The sequence below is a fragment of the Biomphalaria glabrata genome, chromosome 2 (genome assembly GCF_947242115.1).
Source record: "Biomphalaria glabrata chromosome 2, xgBioGlab47.1, whole genome shotgun sequence".
Lineage (NCBI taxonomy): Eukaryota > Metazoa > Mollusca > Gastropoda > Planorbidae > Biomphalaria > Biomphalaria glabrata.
In genome coordinates this window covers 35,586,055-35,604,064 of record NC_074712.1, presented here as the reverse complement: position 1 = coordinate 35,604,064, position 18,010 = coordinate 35,586,055, and the positions used below count along the sequence as shown (strand labels likewise).

Genomic DNA, 18,010 nt, shown 5'->3' with positions numbered 1-18,010 from the left:
ATTTTATTTTCGTAGCGAAAGAGAAAAAAACTTGAAAGGATTATTAGCTAAGTTTAACATACATCTAAATCCAATCCACTAGATTAGTAAACACAAACTTAGACCCGCAGGCCGCGGGTAATGTCAGGCTTGTATATATATATATTTTTATATATATATTTTTTTAGGCGCGTTTATCCATAGGGTTAGTTTTTACTGGGCATTAAGGTAAGGGTTTGGAAAAAAATCGCTCCCCCCCCCCACTCCAAAGTTCTGGATCCGCTAGTGGACGAGAATGCTTTGATTATTGATGTTCAATTACTAGATCTAGATTGAAACATGAAATTGTATGTTACATCGGTAAGGTTAAAAAATGCACTTCACTTCTAATAACTATGGTAGAGTCTCACTTAAATACATCGAAACATTGAAACTAATTAAAATCATTAGCCCGTTGATAGACCTCCCCCTCCCCCTTCTGTTCATGTCCAGTTAAATCAAGTGTTGTTTTTCTTTTCTTATTCTTTCAAAATGATAGAGCCTTCTAGAGTTTTTGTCTAAGCCTGGGCTGGTTTTTTTTTACAGGTGTAATTAGCTTTTCTTTCACGGGCTGTCGGTTGAGAATATTTTTTAGTGAATTTTGTAAAAATGTATCAGAAAAGAGTAAAAAAAAGAAAGATAGATCTAGAAAAAAAAAAGATTAGATAGAAAAAAAAAAGAAAAAAAAAAGAAACAAAATAGAAAGATTGACAAAAAAATTGGAGAGTTACATGGAAAGAAAATGGAGGAAAGGAAAATGTGGGGAAAAAACAGCTGAAAGTTGAAAATAGTGTCTTCAAGACACAAAGATATCAAAAGTTGTAAAATGAATCGTCTTACTATAAATAATGAATAATGGACGACATTGTGTTTGTGTTTTGTTGCTGAACACCTCTGTCTTGAAGCAGCGTTCAAGGGGTAAAAACGATTGATTGATAGAGAGAACTCAAGAACTTTCTCTCTCTCTCTCTCCCTCTCTTTCTTTTTATAGCCGTATGTATGATGTAAAACCATGGGCCAAACTAAACTTAATTTGCCTCTGCCTAATAGGCTACATGAGTGAGGTAAGCCAATCAGCTCTTGCACAAGACCTTTAAAACTTTCAGAATGTAAGCAACATTTCTTTGGAAATGATCAGCTATATCGTAGACAATAAATACTATACAAGAAAACCTGGTAGGTCATATCTCATTACAGATTAAAGCAATATAGAAGAAACTCTTTCAAAAGGGCTAGTTAATTCCAAGATTGATGTGCCTTCTTCAGTAATGTCCTAGGTCTGGACAGATCTAAGCCAACTTGTAAGACTTGCGGTCCTAATGAGATAGTGACGTATATAACTTGCTCGGTCTAGCTTGTTATACATGGCTAACAGATATAACTACATATTTATTCACTACGAATAAAAAAAATTCCGCATTGTCTAGATTTTATTTTCAATAAATTATTTCCATTTAATTTCAAATCTGTGATTTATACCAAGTAATAATTAAACTCATGAAACATAATTGGAGTAATAGCACGAATAGAGTGGTAAATTGCATGAAATTTGTGCAACTTTCCCCCGGCATGCTCGGCCTTCGGCCTCGCCTCTAGTCTTAGAATCTTGGGGTTCGAATCACTGAAAATAGGGATGTGAACCATTTACATCTTCTTGGACCTCTTGCAGACAGAATATCGTTCAGCCAGGCCGGCGGAAGGGAGCTTCTTGACGAGCTAGAGTTTCAAGAGTCTACAACTCAACTCTCGCGACAATTAAAAATTGAAGGACCACTATAGTCACCCGAAGTGACATGATTAAGCGCAGGGACGGACTGGGTATCAAAATCGGCCCGGGCATTACCATATAAACCTGCTCACAAAGGGCATGTCATATATTTTCGGTGGGGGGGGGGGGGGGGCGATTTTTACCCCACTCCACAATTTATATATTATATATATATATATATATATATATATATATATTGTGATGAACTGTCCGAAAGGATTGTATTAATAAGTTGATGAATTCATATGAAATGACGATCACACTTGCCGAGGATTATATGATTAAACTTGACAATTCAATGAAATGAAGAAAGAAACATCTCTCTGTATTATCTTCAAACTTCTTTAATAACTTCTTCAACTTTCACATCAAATTAACTTCTTAATTCAATAACAACTTGACACTTCATAAATAAAACTTAAAGATACATAAAACTTCACTTAGTATAACTTCAACTTCAACTACTAAAACTTTACTTAATGGACCCGCTAATAACACAAAACTTATTACTAATCAAGAACTGAGCGAGGACCCCGACTAACTGACTTTCCCCTTATTTATACTTTCTTTGATCGTACATTCCAGAATCATGGAACCTTCTCAGATAATTATTTTAGTAACTTTGACCTTCTAGAAGCTGACGTGTGCTATTTTTTCCCTTAACCTCTTTCTTTGATTGGATACCTAAAATTAACTTGTTTACGCTGGACACTTGCACTGGTTTGAACTCGAGCTTCTAGAAACTGGTCGAAATAGGTCACAGACTTGACTCGTGACATATATATATATATATATATATATATATATATATATATATATATATATATATATATATATATATATATATATATATATATATATATATATGTGTGTGTGTGTGTGTGTGTGTGTGTGTGTGTGTGTGTGTGTGTGTGTGTGTGTGTGTGTGTGTGTGTGTGTGTGTGTGTGTGTGTGTGTGTGTGTGTGTGTGTGTGTGTGTGTGTGTGTGTGTGTGTGTGTGTGTGTGTGTGTGTGTGTGTGTGTGTGTGTGTGTGTGTGTGTGTGTGTGTGTGTGTGTAATTAATATTCTGATCTTTCATTCTTTCAAACGTTTTTTCTACCCTAGAATACTCTCTTCCTATAATTAGTGGAAAGACAGTACACACCGCTAAGGGAGAGGTAGGGAGTCCGGGGGAGCACTGTCTGCTCCTCCAGTAGGGTCCGGGGCGAAGCCCCGGAATCAAGCATCATTTCCTTTATTTCAAGCTTTAAAAAATGCATATTCTGAGGTATATACAGTGCAATTAGCCTGCTACTCTTCCGCTAAAAAAAATTCAAAAACTAAATTTGCTATTCACTGGAGTTCAGCGACTGGTAGAAAATGGTAAAATGCTTTAGTTTTTGTATTGGAGAGGAAGGGAAACCACAAAACCTCTTTTGGCTACTCTCATGAAATTTGGTGATTGTAGTTTGCTTAAGTTGGCTGCACTCGGGCAGTAAGTAAAGTTTCCCTTTCAGACAATAAGGTCTGAGGCAAGTGATGGTTTGAACCCCTTCCCTCTCGACTACGCCCACGTGTTATATTATAGGTGTAAGCCTAATTCTCTACAAAAGATATAAAGTTTGATAACGCATCGAAAACTGGATGTATGCATTCGTAGGATTACATAATGTATTCAATTTATACATGTATGTAGTCTGGAAACTATAAACAATGCAATAGCAGACTAATGAGTTTGAAGCTTTTTGGTATTACTTATAGATTACAGACGTTTCCTAAAAAAATAAGATAGTTACGTCCTACGCATTTCATGTGTCAATCTAGTCATGCATGTTGATCTGTGACTTAAAATATGCTAAATCATTTGTTTCCTGTCTGACTCAGGCAACCCATTCCATTAAAATATAGGAGAAAGCAGAACTCGCGGTTAAAGAGGTACTTACTTAATGTGAAAAGCTCTTGCTTCGTCCAAGTACATTCTCAAAAACGCGATTCGTTATATATATGAATATACCATGACTCATTATTTAAAATATAAATTAAATCTCCTTTCATTAAATATCGGATGTGACAGCGCTATATAAAGATCAGAATTTAGTGAATGATTTTTTGTTTTGATTTTGTTTATTTTAGGTGAGATTTTAATACTAAACCATCACTTGCCCCAGCACAACCAATGGGGTTTTGAGTTTAAAACCCCCTACCAGGGGGTTTTGAGTTTAAAACCCCCTACCAGGGGGTTTTGAGTTTAAAAACCCCTACCAGGAGTTTTGAGTTTAAAATCCCTTACTAGGGGCTTTGAGTTTAAAACCGCTTACTTGGGGTTTTTGCAGTTAACTCCCCCTCTTCTATAAAACAAAACAAAAAAATGCAAACGAAAATCCCCTAATTCCAAGAGCACAGTTAAGGGAGATTTTGATTTTAAAACCCCCTCCAAAATTTACGATAAACCCCCTCTTCAATATAAAAAAAAGCTAATTAGGCACTCAAAATGTTATGAGCGTAGCTAAATGGGTTTTGACATAGTTTTGAGTTTAAACCCCACTTCAGCGGGGTTTGGAGGTAAAAAATACCTCTTTAATAATAAAAACAAAGCAAATTATACACTCAAAATGTTATGAGTGTAGTCAAAGGGGTTTTAAGTTTAAACTCCCCTCCAGTGGAGTTTGAAGCTAAAAAGTACATCTTCAATATAAATAAAAGCAAATTACTCACTCTAAAATCTATGAGCGCAGCCAAAGGGGTTTTGAGTTTAAACCCCCCGCTAAGGGGGTTTGAGGCTAAAAAATACATCTTCAGTATAAGAAAAAAGCAAATTACGAACTCAAAATGCTATGAGCGTTGCCAAAAGAATTTAAGTTTAAACCCCCATTCAGATGGGTTTAATGCTAATAAATACCTCTTCAATATTAAAAAAAAAGCAAATTACACACTAAAATTATTTGAGCGTAGCCAATCCAACCGGGGGTTTTGAGTTTAAACCCCTCTTCTACAGATGGAGTTTGTTTAAAGTTTAAAACCCCTCCAGATGGTTTTGAGTTTAAGATCCCCCTACAGCGCATTTTGAGTTGGAAAACCCCCAACAGATGATTTTGACGATAAAACTTCTCTTTTCGATATAAAATCTAAAGCAAACTACAGTCATTTAATTCCAAGAGCGTATTCAAGAGAGGTTACACATTTTTACCAGTGGCAGGGCTCCCTTAATAAACTGCAGTGAATAGTCATCTGCCGAAATTGAAAAACACTAAATGTGGCTCAACAAAGATGGCTAAGACAGATTTTAGGAGTCAGTTATAGAGATCGGGTTTAAATCAAGGAAATCCTATGCCGAACTGGGAGTCGACCCTTTAGTAAGATTGTGAGAGAACGACGCATGAGGTTTGCGGGACATGTTCTCCGACAAAATGAATTACGCATAAGAAGAGTTGCAATGATAACCTAGTACAACTTGACGCCACTTATTCATTGAGGTCCTAATGACAGGTGGGAAGAGGCTTCAGACATTACCAGTGACAGATTTTTATGGAAACAGCTTGACGTCAAATGCTCCGAATGGCGCGGTAGGGTCTAAGTCAGTAAGAATAGCACATTAGGTTTTTGAAATAAAACTTTTTAATAGCAGGAAAATGCACTGTAGATACCTCAGAACATGCATTTTGTTGGCTTTCAAGACCAGAAATAGTGCTTGGCGGCGGGGCTTCGCCCCGCGATAAGGGAGCTCCTAGCGCTCTCCCCAGACCCCATTACTAGTAATGGCTGGGAATCTACAATTTTATGGAAACAGCTTGACGGCAAATGCGCCAAACGTCGAGGGAGAGTCTAAGTCTGTAAGAATAGCACATTAGGTATTTGAAATAAAACTTTTCAATAGCAGGAAAATGCACTGTAGATACCTTAGAATATGCATTTTGTTGACTTTCAATATCAGAAATAGTGCTTGGCGGCGGGGCTTCGCCCCGCGCTGGGGGAGCTCCTTGCGCTCCCCCAGACCCTCTTGCTAGTATTGGCGGGGAATCTAGAATTTTCCCACTATTCTAGGGCACAATAAACGTCTTCCGAAAGAATGAAGGGTCAGAATGCAATTAAAGATTATGTACACACACACATGAATACATATAAAAAAAAATTCGCGGGAAAGGGTTGTACCCCCCCCCCCCCGAAAAAAAATCCTGGCTACGCCCATGTATAAATTATTGTAATTATTGTAATAATTTTCATCATTAATGACTTCATACTAAGCATAAGTTTGCCATTAATTGTAACAGTATACAAATTTATTTAGATCTATTTTTTTTTAAATAATATTTTTTTTGTAAGCCTTAAGTGTAGTATTTTTAGAAAATGTTTTTAAAAATAAACAAAAAGAAACTTATTATTTCTTTTCAAATCGCAGAAAGTAGAACTTTATACCCATATTGAGCTGTGAATAAGTTGGGCGGTTTGCAATTTTGCGGCTGTGTGTATGTGTTAAAGTTAATTTCTATTAAGTATTGTTAAAGAGTATTGTTAAGCCTATTTTATATATATATATATATATATTTGCTGCATATATCAATGTTTTCTAACCTAAAATATCTCATCTCTCTTTTTCGTTAACTGTCAAGATTGGGGGGGGGGAGGAGGTGAAAAAAAATGGGAGCGCCATCAAAGGTCCATGCCGACCAGCAAAATGATTAGGCCAAACACAGCCGCCTCGAAGACATCAAGCAGTCTATGCCGCTCGTGCATAGTAGAAAGTAAAGTCTAACGTTTTGCAAATGATACAGTGTATATTGTATTTTTCTTGACATTCTTGTTGAATTTAAAATTAAATTAATTGTAATAATAATTAAAAACCAACAAACAAGAAAACGTGTTCTGGCCTTTGTGTCTTGCTGCTGTCACTTTTTTTTTAAAGTTGTCTGCATTGACATTTTTTTTTCTTTGGTCGCGACCAGACCGGCCCATTTGGTACCGGCCCACCGGGCATGTGCCCGTTTGCCCATATAGCCAGTCCGCCCCTGATTAAGCGACCCGACAAGGGTCTCTTACACTATGCAGTAGCTAACGCAGCATGCAGTTCTATTGACGTCAAGTATTGGAGAAAATAAATGTAGTACTTTAAAACGTAATCCGGACTTGTGCATAACCAATTCGGTCATAAGATATAGTGTTCATTTCTGGAAGACCCAGTTTTGTTTTTAGTAGTAATATAATGTAAACGAAATAGGAAAATCCCTAATATTTTTAACAAGCTTATTCAAGGGAAAGAGCCACTATGTATATTAAGACTGCAAGGATAAGCTCCCCTTTTCTATATAAAACAAAATAAATTAACTAATTAATTCATTGGGGTTTTTTTTTGTTTATTGATTCAATCATATATTGTCATCGACTATGAATAATTAGGCAAAATTTTTAGTTTGATCCGAGAGTAGGAAGTGAGCGAAATTTTGTTCTGTATAAAAGTAGCATTTATTCCCCTTTTTCGATTCCGAACAAAACAATTAACAATAATTAATTAACTAATTAGTTAATTTTTATTGATTCTTGATCCGAGATTGTGTGTGGGAGAAATAACGTGTACAAACATTTTACCAGACAGTGAGTCGATATAAGCTTATTTTTTTAAAATTAAAAGTGCAGAAGAAAGTGGTCATTACTTGCACTGTACAAATTATCACATGACTACGTCACTGGTATTTACATCTAAATAGCTGCACTACTAAACTGGACGTTAGCAGAATTTAAACAGAAGCCAGACAGGATATTTTTGAAAACATACTTTTATTGAAGAGCTCCCATAAAGGGGAGTAATTGGTGTAAACTCAAAAGGAAAAAAAGAATATACAAAAGTGGTGCCCTTGCCTCCACACTTGAACTAGATGTAGCTCAGCTAGAGGCGTAGCAGAAAAAGGAGGAGGAGATTATTTGTACAACCTTTTTTTTTTTGGTTTCATCTAGACTTAAGAAATAATCAAAGGCTTTCTTAGAGTCAAGTTCAACGTGTACGTGTATACAGATCAACTTAACAAGTGACCTCTGTATCACTGAGCCGGCCTGATGTCCTTTACAGCAACGAGGTCGTCTTGACCATTGTTCTGGATGCACTACTCAACAGAAGAGCGCATTGACATATTAAGGAAAGTGGGCCCATAGACCTAGATTTATAGTATAGAGGCCTATCTATGGTGAACTAATGGTGGATCCAGGGCGTGGTGCGGTAGGGGCGATCGCCCCCCGCCTACTGAACGACACCCGACCCGCATGGCGATTTTCGGTGGAGAAATTACACAAAAGTATGTACTTATCTTAATAATATATACTAATTGTGGTGACACGGTTGCTGTGTGGTCAACCGTGACACACGGTCAAGTGTTGAGTATCGAGAGTTAGGGGACTTGGGGGAAGTGACTAGTGTGTAAACACGAGAGAGAGAAAGGTCAGCGAGTGAAGCAGGAGATCTGTACATAACGTTGCCGTGTATATATATGTATTTGTATCAGAAGATTGCGAGTTCGAATCTCGTCGGGGTCGCCAGTTGTGAAGAAACAAGTCCTTTTACGTTTAAAGTGTCTTTTTAATTGTGGAACATTTTAACAAATACATATATATACACGGCAACGTTATGTACAGATCTCCTGCTTCACTCGCTGACCTTTCTCTCTCTCGTGTTTACACACTAGTCACTTCCCCCAAGTCCCCTAACTCTCGATACTCAACACTTGACCGTGTGTCACGGTTGACCACACAGCAACCGTGTCACCACACTAATAATATACACAAATTATTTCTATAGTTAAGGGGAAAAGACGCTATTAGTTTTGTGCGAAATGTCTGTCCATCTGTCCGTCCGTCCCGTTTAGATCTCGTAAACTAGAAAAGATATTGAAAATCCGACAGCACAATATTTTAGACCATTCAAAGTTCTGGTGCAATGGCTACTTTTTTTTTTCTGAAAGCGAAAGATCTAATTTTTAAAATCAGTTATGCAAGCAGTTTTTTAAAGAGAAAAAGCTAATTAGTATGCATTATAAGTTAGACCTAATTAGAAACGAATAGTAATCTTGTAAACTTAATTTTTCTGAACTTTTTTTATGTAATTGCGGAATTTTTTTTTTTTTTTTTTTTTTTTTTTTTTTTTTTTGAGGGTTCGAATAAGAGATTGAGCTTTTTCAAAACAATTAGATCAATTATAAGACATCAGTTAGGCCAGGGGAGGCGCGGTGACTGACCAGTAAAGCGCTTGGCTTCCGAACCGGGGGTCCTGGGTTCGAATCCTGGTTAAGACTGGGAATTTCAACTTTGGAATCTTTTTCGCCTCAGAGTCCACTCAGCTCTAATGGGTTCAGGGGCGGACTGGCTATATGGGCAAACGGGCAAATGCCCGGTGGGCCGGTTGCAAATGGGCCGGTCTGGTCGCGACCAAATAAAAAAAAAATTTCATTGCAGACAACTTAAAAAAAAATAAGTGACAGCAGCAAGACACAAAGGTCCGAACACGTTTTCTTAATAGTAATGATCTTTAACACATACACACAGACGCGAAATTGCAAATCACCCAATATGGGTAAAAAGCTCTTTTTCTGCGATTTGAAAAGAAAAAGTAAGTTTCTTTTTGTTTATTTTTATAACATAGATCTAAAAATACTACACTTAAGGCTTACAAAAAAAAATATTTAATTAAAAAATAAATCTAGATCTAAATCAATTTTTAAACTATTATAATTAATGGCAAACTTATGCCATGTATGAAGTCATTAATGATGAAAATTATAACAATAATTACAATAATTTATAAAGCGCTGTCACATCCGATATTTAATGAAAGGAGATTTATATTTTAAATAATGGGTCATGGTATATTCTTTAAAAAATCGCGTTTTTTGAGAATGTACTAGGATGAAGCAAGAGATTTTCACATTAAGTAAGTGCCTCTCTAACCGTTCTGCTTTCTCTTCTCTTTTAATGGAATGGGTTGCCTGAGTCAGCCAGGAAAACCAATGATTTAGCATATTTTAAGTCACATATAACATGCATGACTAGATTGACACATGAAATGCGTAAGATGTAACAATCGCATTTTTTGAAGAAACGTCTGTAATTTATAAGTAATATCAAAAAGCTTCAAACTCATTAGGCTGCTATTATATTGTTTATAGTTTTCTGACTACATACATGTATAAATTGAATACATTATGTAATCATACAAATGCATACATTGAGTTTTCGATGCGTTATCAAACTTTATATATTTTGATGAGAATTAGGCTTACACCTATAATATAACACATGGGCGTAGCCGGGAGGGGAGGGTCTTCAAACCATCACTTATCTCAGACCTCATTGTCTGAAAGGGAAACTTTATTTACTGCCCAGTGCAGCCAAATTAAGCAAACTACAGTCACCAAATTTTATGAGCATAGCCAAAAGGGGTTTTGTGGTTTCCCTTCCCCTCCAATACAAAAACTAAAGCATTTTACCATTTTCTACCAGTCGCTGGACTCCAATGAATAGCAGATTTGGTTTTTGAATTTTTTTAGCGGAAGAGTAGCAGGCTAATTACCTCAGAATATGCATTTTTAAAGCTTAAAATAACGGAAATAATGCTTGGTTCCGGGGCGAAGCCCAGGACCCCACTGGGCGAGCTCACAGCTCTGAGCTCCCCCGGACTCCCTAGCTATCAGGGTCGGTCTTAGGCCACTGCAACCTTTGTGGCCGCAGTGGGCCCGCACTTTCATAGGCCCCGCGCGATGCGAATTCTAGGTGTAATTTATTAAATTAAACCATTTAACTTATTATTAAAAGGTTCCAGGAATTCTCCTAAAATTAAAAAATATAAGAAAAAGTCATGAAAATGTCCTGAGATTATTAAAATCTTATAAATCTCCTTAAAACAGACAAAATTGTCATTTCGGGGTGTCATTCAATATAGAAAACGCAAATCCTACTCGCTAGTCGATTTTAAATCTAAAATGCAAATCTTCTTTTTGTTGGAAAACTACTATAGATATATCTACTGTAGATGGCTCGTAAAGTTAATTTGACAGTGATTTTGTACTTAGTAAAGAATGAATAAAATGCAAAGAATTTATTTTCTAATACAAAATCTTATTTTTCCCTTATTATCCTTATGACAAACCAAATGGACCTCATTCACCAATCGTAAACAAACACCCCTAAAGTCACGTGACAACCATCAGTTTAACTAGACACCAACATGGAATCTATTGTTTGAAAACCACTCTTGCTTGTAAATTTTACTTTTGTTAACTTGTTAGAATATTGCGATGTTATAAATGCAGCATATGCATGTGAAAATGATTACAGACACGTAATTTAATTACAATGTTACTGGACTGATTAGCTACAATGGAAAGGTAAGCTCTTTTCAAATTACCATTATAGAATATGATAGAATCTATGACTATCTTTATCTTAGTAAATCTTACTGTTACTAGTCTAGATAACTAGATCTATACACTATACAGTATAGCTATAGATCTATGATCTGTCTAGATTAGTCAATCTACTTACTTAAAGTTAAAGACTAGATCTAGAGTCTAGTACTTATTCAGTTATTGACTTATTTAACTGATTAGTTAGGCCTACTAGGTCTAGATCTAGAATACAATAGATTACCAGGCACTATTATGACTAGATCTAATCTAGTCTAGATCTACTGAGACTTTTAGATCTAGACTCTAGACTAGTCTAGATAGAAATTCTAGAATTTAGTAACCATCTAGATCTAGATCTACTTAGCTCTATCTAATCTAGATTTTTTTTTAGATAGACTAGCCTCTAGATCTAATATAAATATACATCTAGATTCTATATCTTGCTGTAGACTCTCGTACTCTAGACTGACTTAGACTCACAAGATTAACTTAAGTTGATAGATCAAACTTAGAACATCTAGATTTAGATTCTAGATCTAAACTAGTAAAAAAAAAAACAACAACTAGATCTCTAATAGTCTCTAAATCTATAATATTATAATTTTAATCTATTCTAGACCTAGATCTGGTCCTGTGAATTGATCTTTGAAAATTTAGAAATGTTGAAAATGTATGATTATAGATCTACTAATTTATTAATTATGTAATAGATCTACATTATAAATAATAACATATAGATTATAAATATAGCTAGTAATATAGTCTCTAGATCTACCTGGATCTAGATTACTTTGAGATATAGAATTAGAGGCCTATGCTATGTAATTCTTTATTGTAGTTAAGACCTTCTTTACTAGATCTAGCTATATATAGATCTATACTTATAGTCCTAGTCTAGACTGTCTAGAGCAGTGTTTCCCAAACCTTTTCCTTCAAAACGGAACACTTCGCACACTATGAGTATTTAGCGGAAAACTTTTCTTATTTTTTTTTAAAGATTTATTCACATGGTAGCCTACTAATTAATTATTCCAGTAGTTCATGGAACACTTATTCAGGTGTAAGGTTCTGCGGAACACATTTTGAGAAACACTTGTCTCTATCTAGAGTGATTCTAGAGATTATTTCTGGAATAAGGCTAGTTCTAGAATTCAAGATATAATATATTTATATAGCATTTACTTATCACCTAGAATAGAGTGACAAGATTTATAATCTAATTAACACAATTTAAGTCATGAACATTGTAGGATCCAATATAATTCTAAACTGATAAATCTAGATGTCTACTACATTTTATCTACATTATAGATTTAGTTTAAATTAGAAATCATATATTCTGAGGCAGTGCAAGAGGTATGCGAAGTGGGCATAATCTACAACCTGTGCGTGGGGGGTTTATAAAATTAGTCTATGCACACCTATTAATTTTAAAACATTTAATGCATTAATATATGTATTTATTAATTTAAAAAAAAAAATTTATTCTTTCAGGTCATTGAAGGAGAGTGTCAGTGTGCAGGGGTTGCAAGCCCGCCTGTTGTAAACATCTTTTTGGTCTTCTGTCTGCTCTAGAAGACTATAGCAAAAAAGAAATGTATGCAGCACCAACAGACAAAATTCAGACATGGCATCAACCTGCACCTAAAGCCTCAGAAAACGAAGGATAGTTTTAGCTGTGATAAGACTGGTCTACAAAATTTTGATACCAGTGTTTCAATGTCTGCTTTGGCTGCCTTACCTCAGAACACTCCTATATTTTCAGTTCTACAAGCCGATCCTAAAAGATTAACCTCGGACATTGTCTTCTATGACAGAACTATACCATTACCATCTATATTTTTTTAGCTTTGTGATGTTTGCGATTCATTTTGTAGTTCATTTAAATCAAAATAAAATCTTTGTTTCTTTATAAGTGTATTATTTTATTGAATGATGTGAAAAGTATATCGTACACAAGGAAGCTGATATTATTACTAAAAATATATACATATTTTAAACATGAAATAAACAAGCTTATATTAATAAAATGTGCACACCAATTATTTCAAGTTGCCAGAGAAAAATTGATAAGTCATAATAAACCAAAGTAACAACATTGTAAGAGGAAAACTATATAAATAAGGAAATAATATTTAATATTTTTGGGCACTGATCTGTAGAAGTACATAATAAAAAAGTTTATATTAATAAATATTAATAAAATATATACACACCAATTTTAAATTTAAATGTTGCTAAAATTCATAAGTCATAACAATAATTTGTCTTCTAAACAGCTACTTAAACAAAAAAAGTTATCTCCTTTTAGTTTCAAAGAGTCATAACACAATTTCAACTGAGCAACTTCTTCCAGAAGGCTAGCATTGCCTGGTTCCAAAGTATTTACCCTCTTTAGAAGATCTGTAATAAAGTCTTCATTAGTTTGCACAGTGACATCTCTAGTCTTCTCCTCAATGGTGGTGTCCTGGGGTAAAAGAGGTTGTCTAAAAGGAAACAAAATATATTTAAGTGTACAGTCAAACATGATCATCATAAAAATATTTACAATTAAGATAAAAAAATGTAAAACATAATTACTGAAGTATTTCAAAACATTTACCTAAATTCATATTTGGTCTTTTTTCGGCTTGGTGTACTTTTGGAAAAAGAAAACTTGGTCGGCACAGCACCAGGCTTTAGAAGTCTGCGATCTAAATGGAATATATAATAATATATTGTAATAATGTATATTAGTTATAAAACAAAATTTTTTTTTTCAAAATAATCTACATGAAAGTTACTAGACCTATAGATCTATATACCATCTGAAAATAAGCCATATAAACCTAATAATATATATGAATAGGGAGGCCTACTGATTAAATATTAACATTAGATCCACTATTTTTTCCTACTTGTAGGCATCTAAGTTGATATTTAATATACTACTACCGTACTAGATTGTAACTAGATCAGAATTTAGCAAATATTAATAGTAATAATAATAGGCTGTTTAGTATTATTTAAAGTCGAATCAACGCTAATAGAATTCTATAGTCTATATCTTATTCTATAGATTGACTAGATCCATCTAGTTACTAGTAGATCTACTGCTACTAATTTCTAGTCTAGTCACTAATGACACTAGTCTAATCTAGAAATATGAAATATTCTATCTAGACTAGATCTAGTTCTTTTATTATTTACATGCTCTTTAAATTTAATTTATAAACTTTGAATAATAATCAGATTTAAAAATCTAGGTCTAGATCTAATTCTGATTGTAAATTTAATAGAATTAGAATATAAAAAATATAGATCTAGAGTTCTAGACTCTAGTCACTAGTCTAGAATAGTAGAATAGGTCTACAGATTCAGATTATACAGTATAGATTTGAGTAGATCTAGAATAATCTAGATTACTAGATCTAATTAATATTTTAAACTATTTTGTCTAGATCTAGATTCTCTAGACTTGTATAGATCTAGTGACTAGTGATTCTAGTCAATCTAGATTCTTATCATGTAGATCTAGGCCATTTTTTTCTAGGCCTACTTGTCAAAGACTTAAATATCATCGTATTACTACTACTATTATATTAGTATAATACTTCTAGATCTAGAATATAAATATAGATTAGATCTATATATATAGATTCTATAGATTATAGATCTATCTACTTACTTGTAAAAGGCTGGTAAATAAAACAGTCCTCCTCAAAATGCTCTGAACATATTACAGAGTGTACACTTGCAGTGAAGTTTTTTCGTTTCATTGCAGTTTGACAACCCATTCTTTACATAGCTTTGGATTGTTCACAGGAAAACGATGAAAACCTTTTTTTTTTTTCCATTCTTTTTATGTTCATAATTATTAGTCAAATGCAACGCATTGCTTCCCCATCTTTCCAGTACTAATCTATACTATTCTATACACACAAGTGAATAGTTGATGGTTGTCACGTGACCGTACGTTTCGGTGAATGAGGCCCAATGGGCCCCGCGCAATCCGTTTCGCATAGGGCCCCGCAACCTGTAGGACCGGCCCTGCTAGCTATCCATTGGTGGTGTGTACTGTCTTTCCACTAATTATAGGAAGAGAGTATTCTAGGGAAGAAAAAACGTTTGAAAGAATGAAAGATCAGAATATAATGAAGATTAATTACATATACACACACACTAATATATAAAATATAAATTGCGGAGTAGGATAAAAATCCCCCCTCTCCCACCGAAAATATATGACATGCCATTTGTGGGCCGGTTTATATGGTAATGCCCGGACCGATTTTGATACCCAGTCCGCCCCTGGGTACCTGACATTATTTGGGGAAAAGTAACGGCGGTTGGTCGTTGTGCTGGCTACATGACACCCTCGTTAATCGTGGGCCACAAAAACAGATGAACTTTACATCATCTGCCCTATAGACCACAAGGTCTGAAAGGGGAACTAGTTAGGCCAGGTTCACATCTAACTTTACATTCACTTTCACCTTTCCTTTGATCTGCGGGACCGTCGGGGCACTACACAAGATCTGTTAACCTTCTTTCTCCATTCTTATCTCTTATTTGTCTTTGATATAATTTTATTCGGATGTTCTTTCTGAAAATATTGAAGCTTGCCTGGGTGGTAAACCTCGGGGGCCGATTTTGAGTTTGTTTTTCCACACAAACTGTCTTTTGTAACCTTGTTATATTATGTTGCCGGATACGGTGGGGTGCGGTGGGCGTGTGGGAGGGGTGCATTTATCGACCCCCCACCCACCCACCCAACGCTAATCATACTAGTATTTTAGTTGAGAAATGAAACAATTCGTGTAAAAAAAATCTCTCACAATTATAAGCTACTAGCAATATGTTATCCGCGGCCCATAATTTGCGTATCACTATCGATACAATCACTGAGAGTGTTTTGGAAACAATTAAACGAAATAATAATGTTATAAGTAAAGCGAATGCGTGAATGTAAAAATAGTATGAATGGAGCTATCAAAGTAGTTAATCGACCTAAATCATTTTTTAAATAAAAATATTTGCTTGTAAGCCGACATATATTTGATTAAAATATGAAATGGACTTTATTTTGTATGTTCATTTGTTAAAGTATTAAGTAGATTTATCATCTTTGAACTAGATCTATAGTTAAATATAGATCTAAAGTTAAATATTGGTTTGGATAAATTTCGTTCTGCGCGTGCGTGGAGCCTTCGCTCTGCGCATGCGTGACCTTTCTTGTTAGATGTACGCGACTCATGAATGGAACTATTAAAATGTATGTCAACACGGCTTTGCAGCTATAGCGAACGAATGTGTAAAAAATGCTTTAGAAAAACAAATTTGAATGTTAATTTGATTAAAATATGAAATGAATGGTCTATAATTAGTATGTTCATGTGTAAAAGTATAAAACTATCCTTCCAACTGGTCCAGACAAGTGATAGGATCATAGCGTATTGAGAAAGCTAAAAGCATGAAATTGCGCTAAACAAAAAAAAAAAGGTAAAAAAAAAACATTTATATTCGCACAGATTTATTATTGTTAGTATAGATCTATTACAAATTTAATTACATGACTAATACAAGCTAATTGATACACTTAATATAAGCTATGTTGCAAAGTTTTTTAGTTTTTTCTTCAAAAGTCGATATTTTGAATCAATATTGTTGCAGACGCTTCTCATGAAAACGATACAATACGATCTGTAGTATATAAATTAAGATAAGATTTACTTAATGTCATTATTATTGGCTCATAATCAAACAGCGATTAACATCTTCAATGAAAATACAAATTTTTGACCTTGAAAAAGAAATTGACCGGCTCCTCCCCCCCCCCCACCCCAACTTTTGTCAGGTTATCGCGCCTCCGTGAGCCCAATAGCGGAGCGCTACAGCAGATTAAGAACATTTAAATAATAATTATTATTAATAATAATAAATTTCTTATAATATTAACTACTTATTTTCAGACCTTGTGCAAATTCTCTACCAACAAATACGTCTTCCCGGCTGACTATACCCTCTCCTGTTTCATGGTTAGATTCGCCAGTGTCAGACAGAATTAAACCCGGAAATTATTCGTCATGCTGAACACGCATGTCTAAGCGCGTGCATGTCTATAACCCAATCTAAAGTGCTATACAATGTAATACTTCCCCAGAGGAATAAAATGATTACGTGGTGGTCTTTTGTTTACCGCCAAGATAGTTTAGTGCGCTCGTGTGAAATTGGACATTGGAAGGTGCAACTATAAATAGAAAATATAAATCACTTCACCACAAGCCTCCCACCACTAAACGTAAGTGTGGAAATATGAGTAGAATCTAATTACCGAAACATAAGAACATGATAACCAAGACGTGGACATTATTTATTCAACATGAAAGGTGTATATGATGTTTTATCTATTTTGTTACCATGAGTAACTGAGTAATTGAGACTGGAGAGGTGATCTATATTATGGCCTACTTCAGGGAACTGCTGTTTAGAATGTGGAAATATATATCTATATAGGTGGCAAGATAAAATAACCAATGAGGAAATGCTACGAAGAGCAGGGTGCCAGGACATTTGCTGTGTTATCAGCACCAGACGCACTGGCTGGCTCTGTCACGTTCATAGAATGCCACAAGGTCGACTTCCAAAAAAACATTCTGTACAGAAGGCAGGAGATCCCCTGGTCGTCCACATTTACGGTATGCTGATGTATGCAAACGTGACATGAAGCTCTTCTAAATCAAAAGTGGCACTGGGTAGATCCACATGAAGAGCGAGCATAAGGAAGGGTCCCCGATTGCAGATGCCATAGACAACGTGCAGTAGCAGAAAGAAGGATGAAAGTGCAGCGGTGCCTGGAGATTACAGATGCCCAATCTGTGA

At 35.0% G+C, this 18,010-nt stretch overlaps 1 protein-coding gene and 1 long non-coding RNA gene across 2 annotated transcripts; one reads left to right on the top strand and one right to left on the bottom strand.

The window, feature by feature from the left end:
• The first annotated feature begins 10,962 nt into the window (after window positions 1-10,962).
• On the top strand, window positions 10,963-12,927 carry LOC129924582 (uncharacterized). The gene is made up of 2 exons (XR_008776562.1): window positions 10,963-11,128; window positions 12,644-12,927. It is a non-coding gene; the product is annotated as an uncharacterized LOC129924582 (long non-coding RNA).
• A 339-nt stretch (window positions 12,928-13,266) lies between these two features.
• LOC106055269 (THAP domain-containing protein 1-like) lies at window positions 13,267-15,084 on the bottom strand. Its single transcript, XM_056020269.1, has 3 exons — window positions 14,817-15,084; window positions 13,752-13,842; window positions 13,267-13,635 (listed from the first exon to the last, which is right to left on the bottom strand). The coding sequence occupies exons 1-3, from the start codon at window positions 14,923-14,925 to the stop codon at window positions 13,401-13,403; spliced, it is 435 nt and encodes a 144-aa protein (XP_055876244.1). The 5' UTR covers window positions 14,926-15,084; the 3' UTR covers window positions 13,267-13,400.
• Window positions 15,085-18,010: the final 2,926 nt, after the last annotated feature.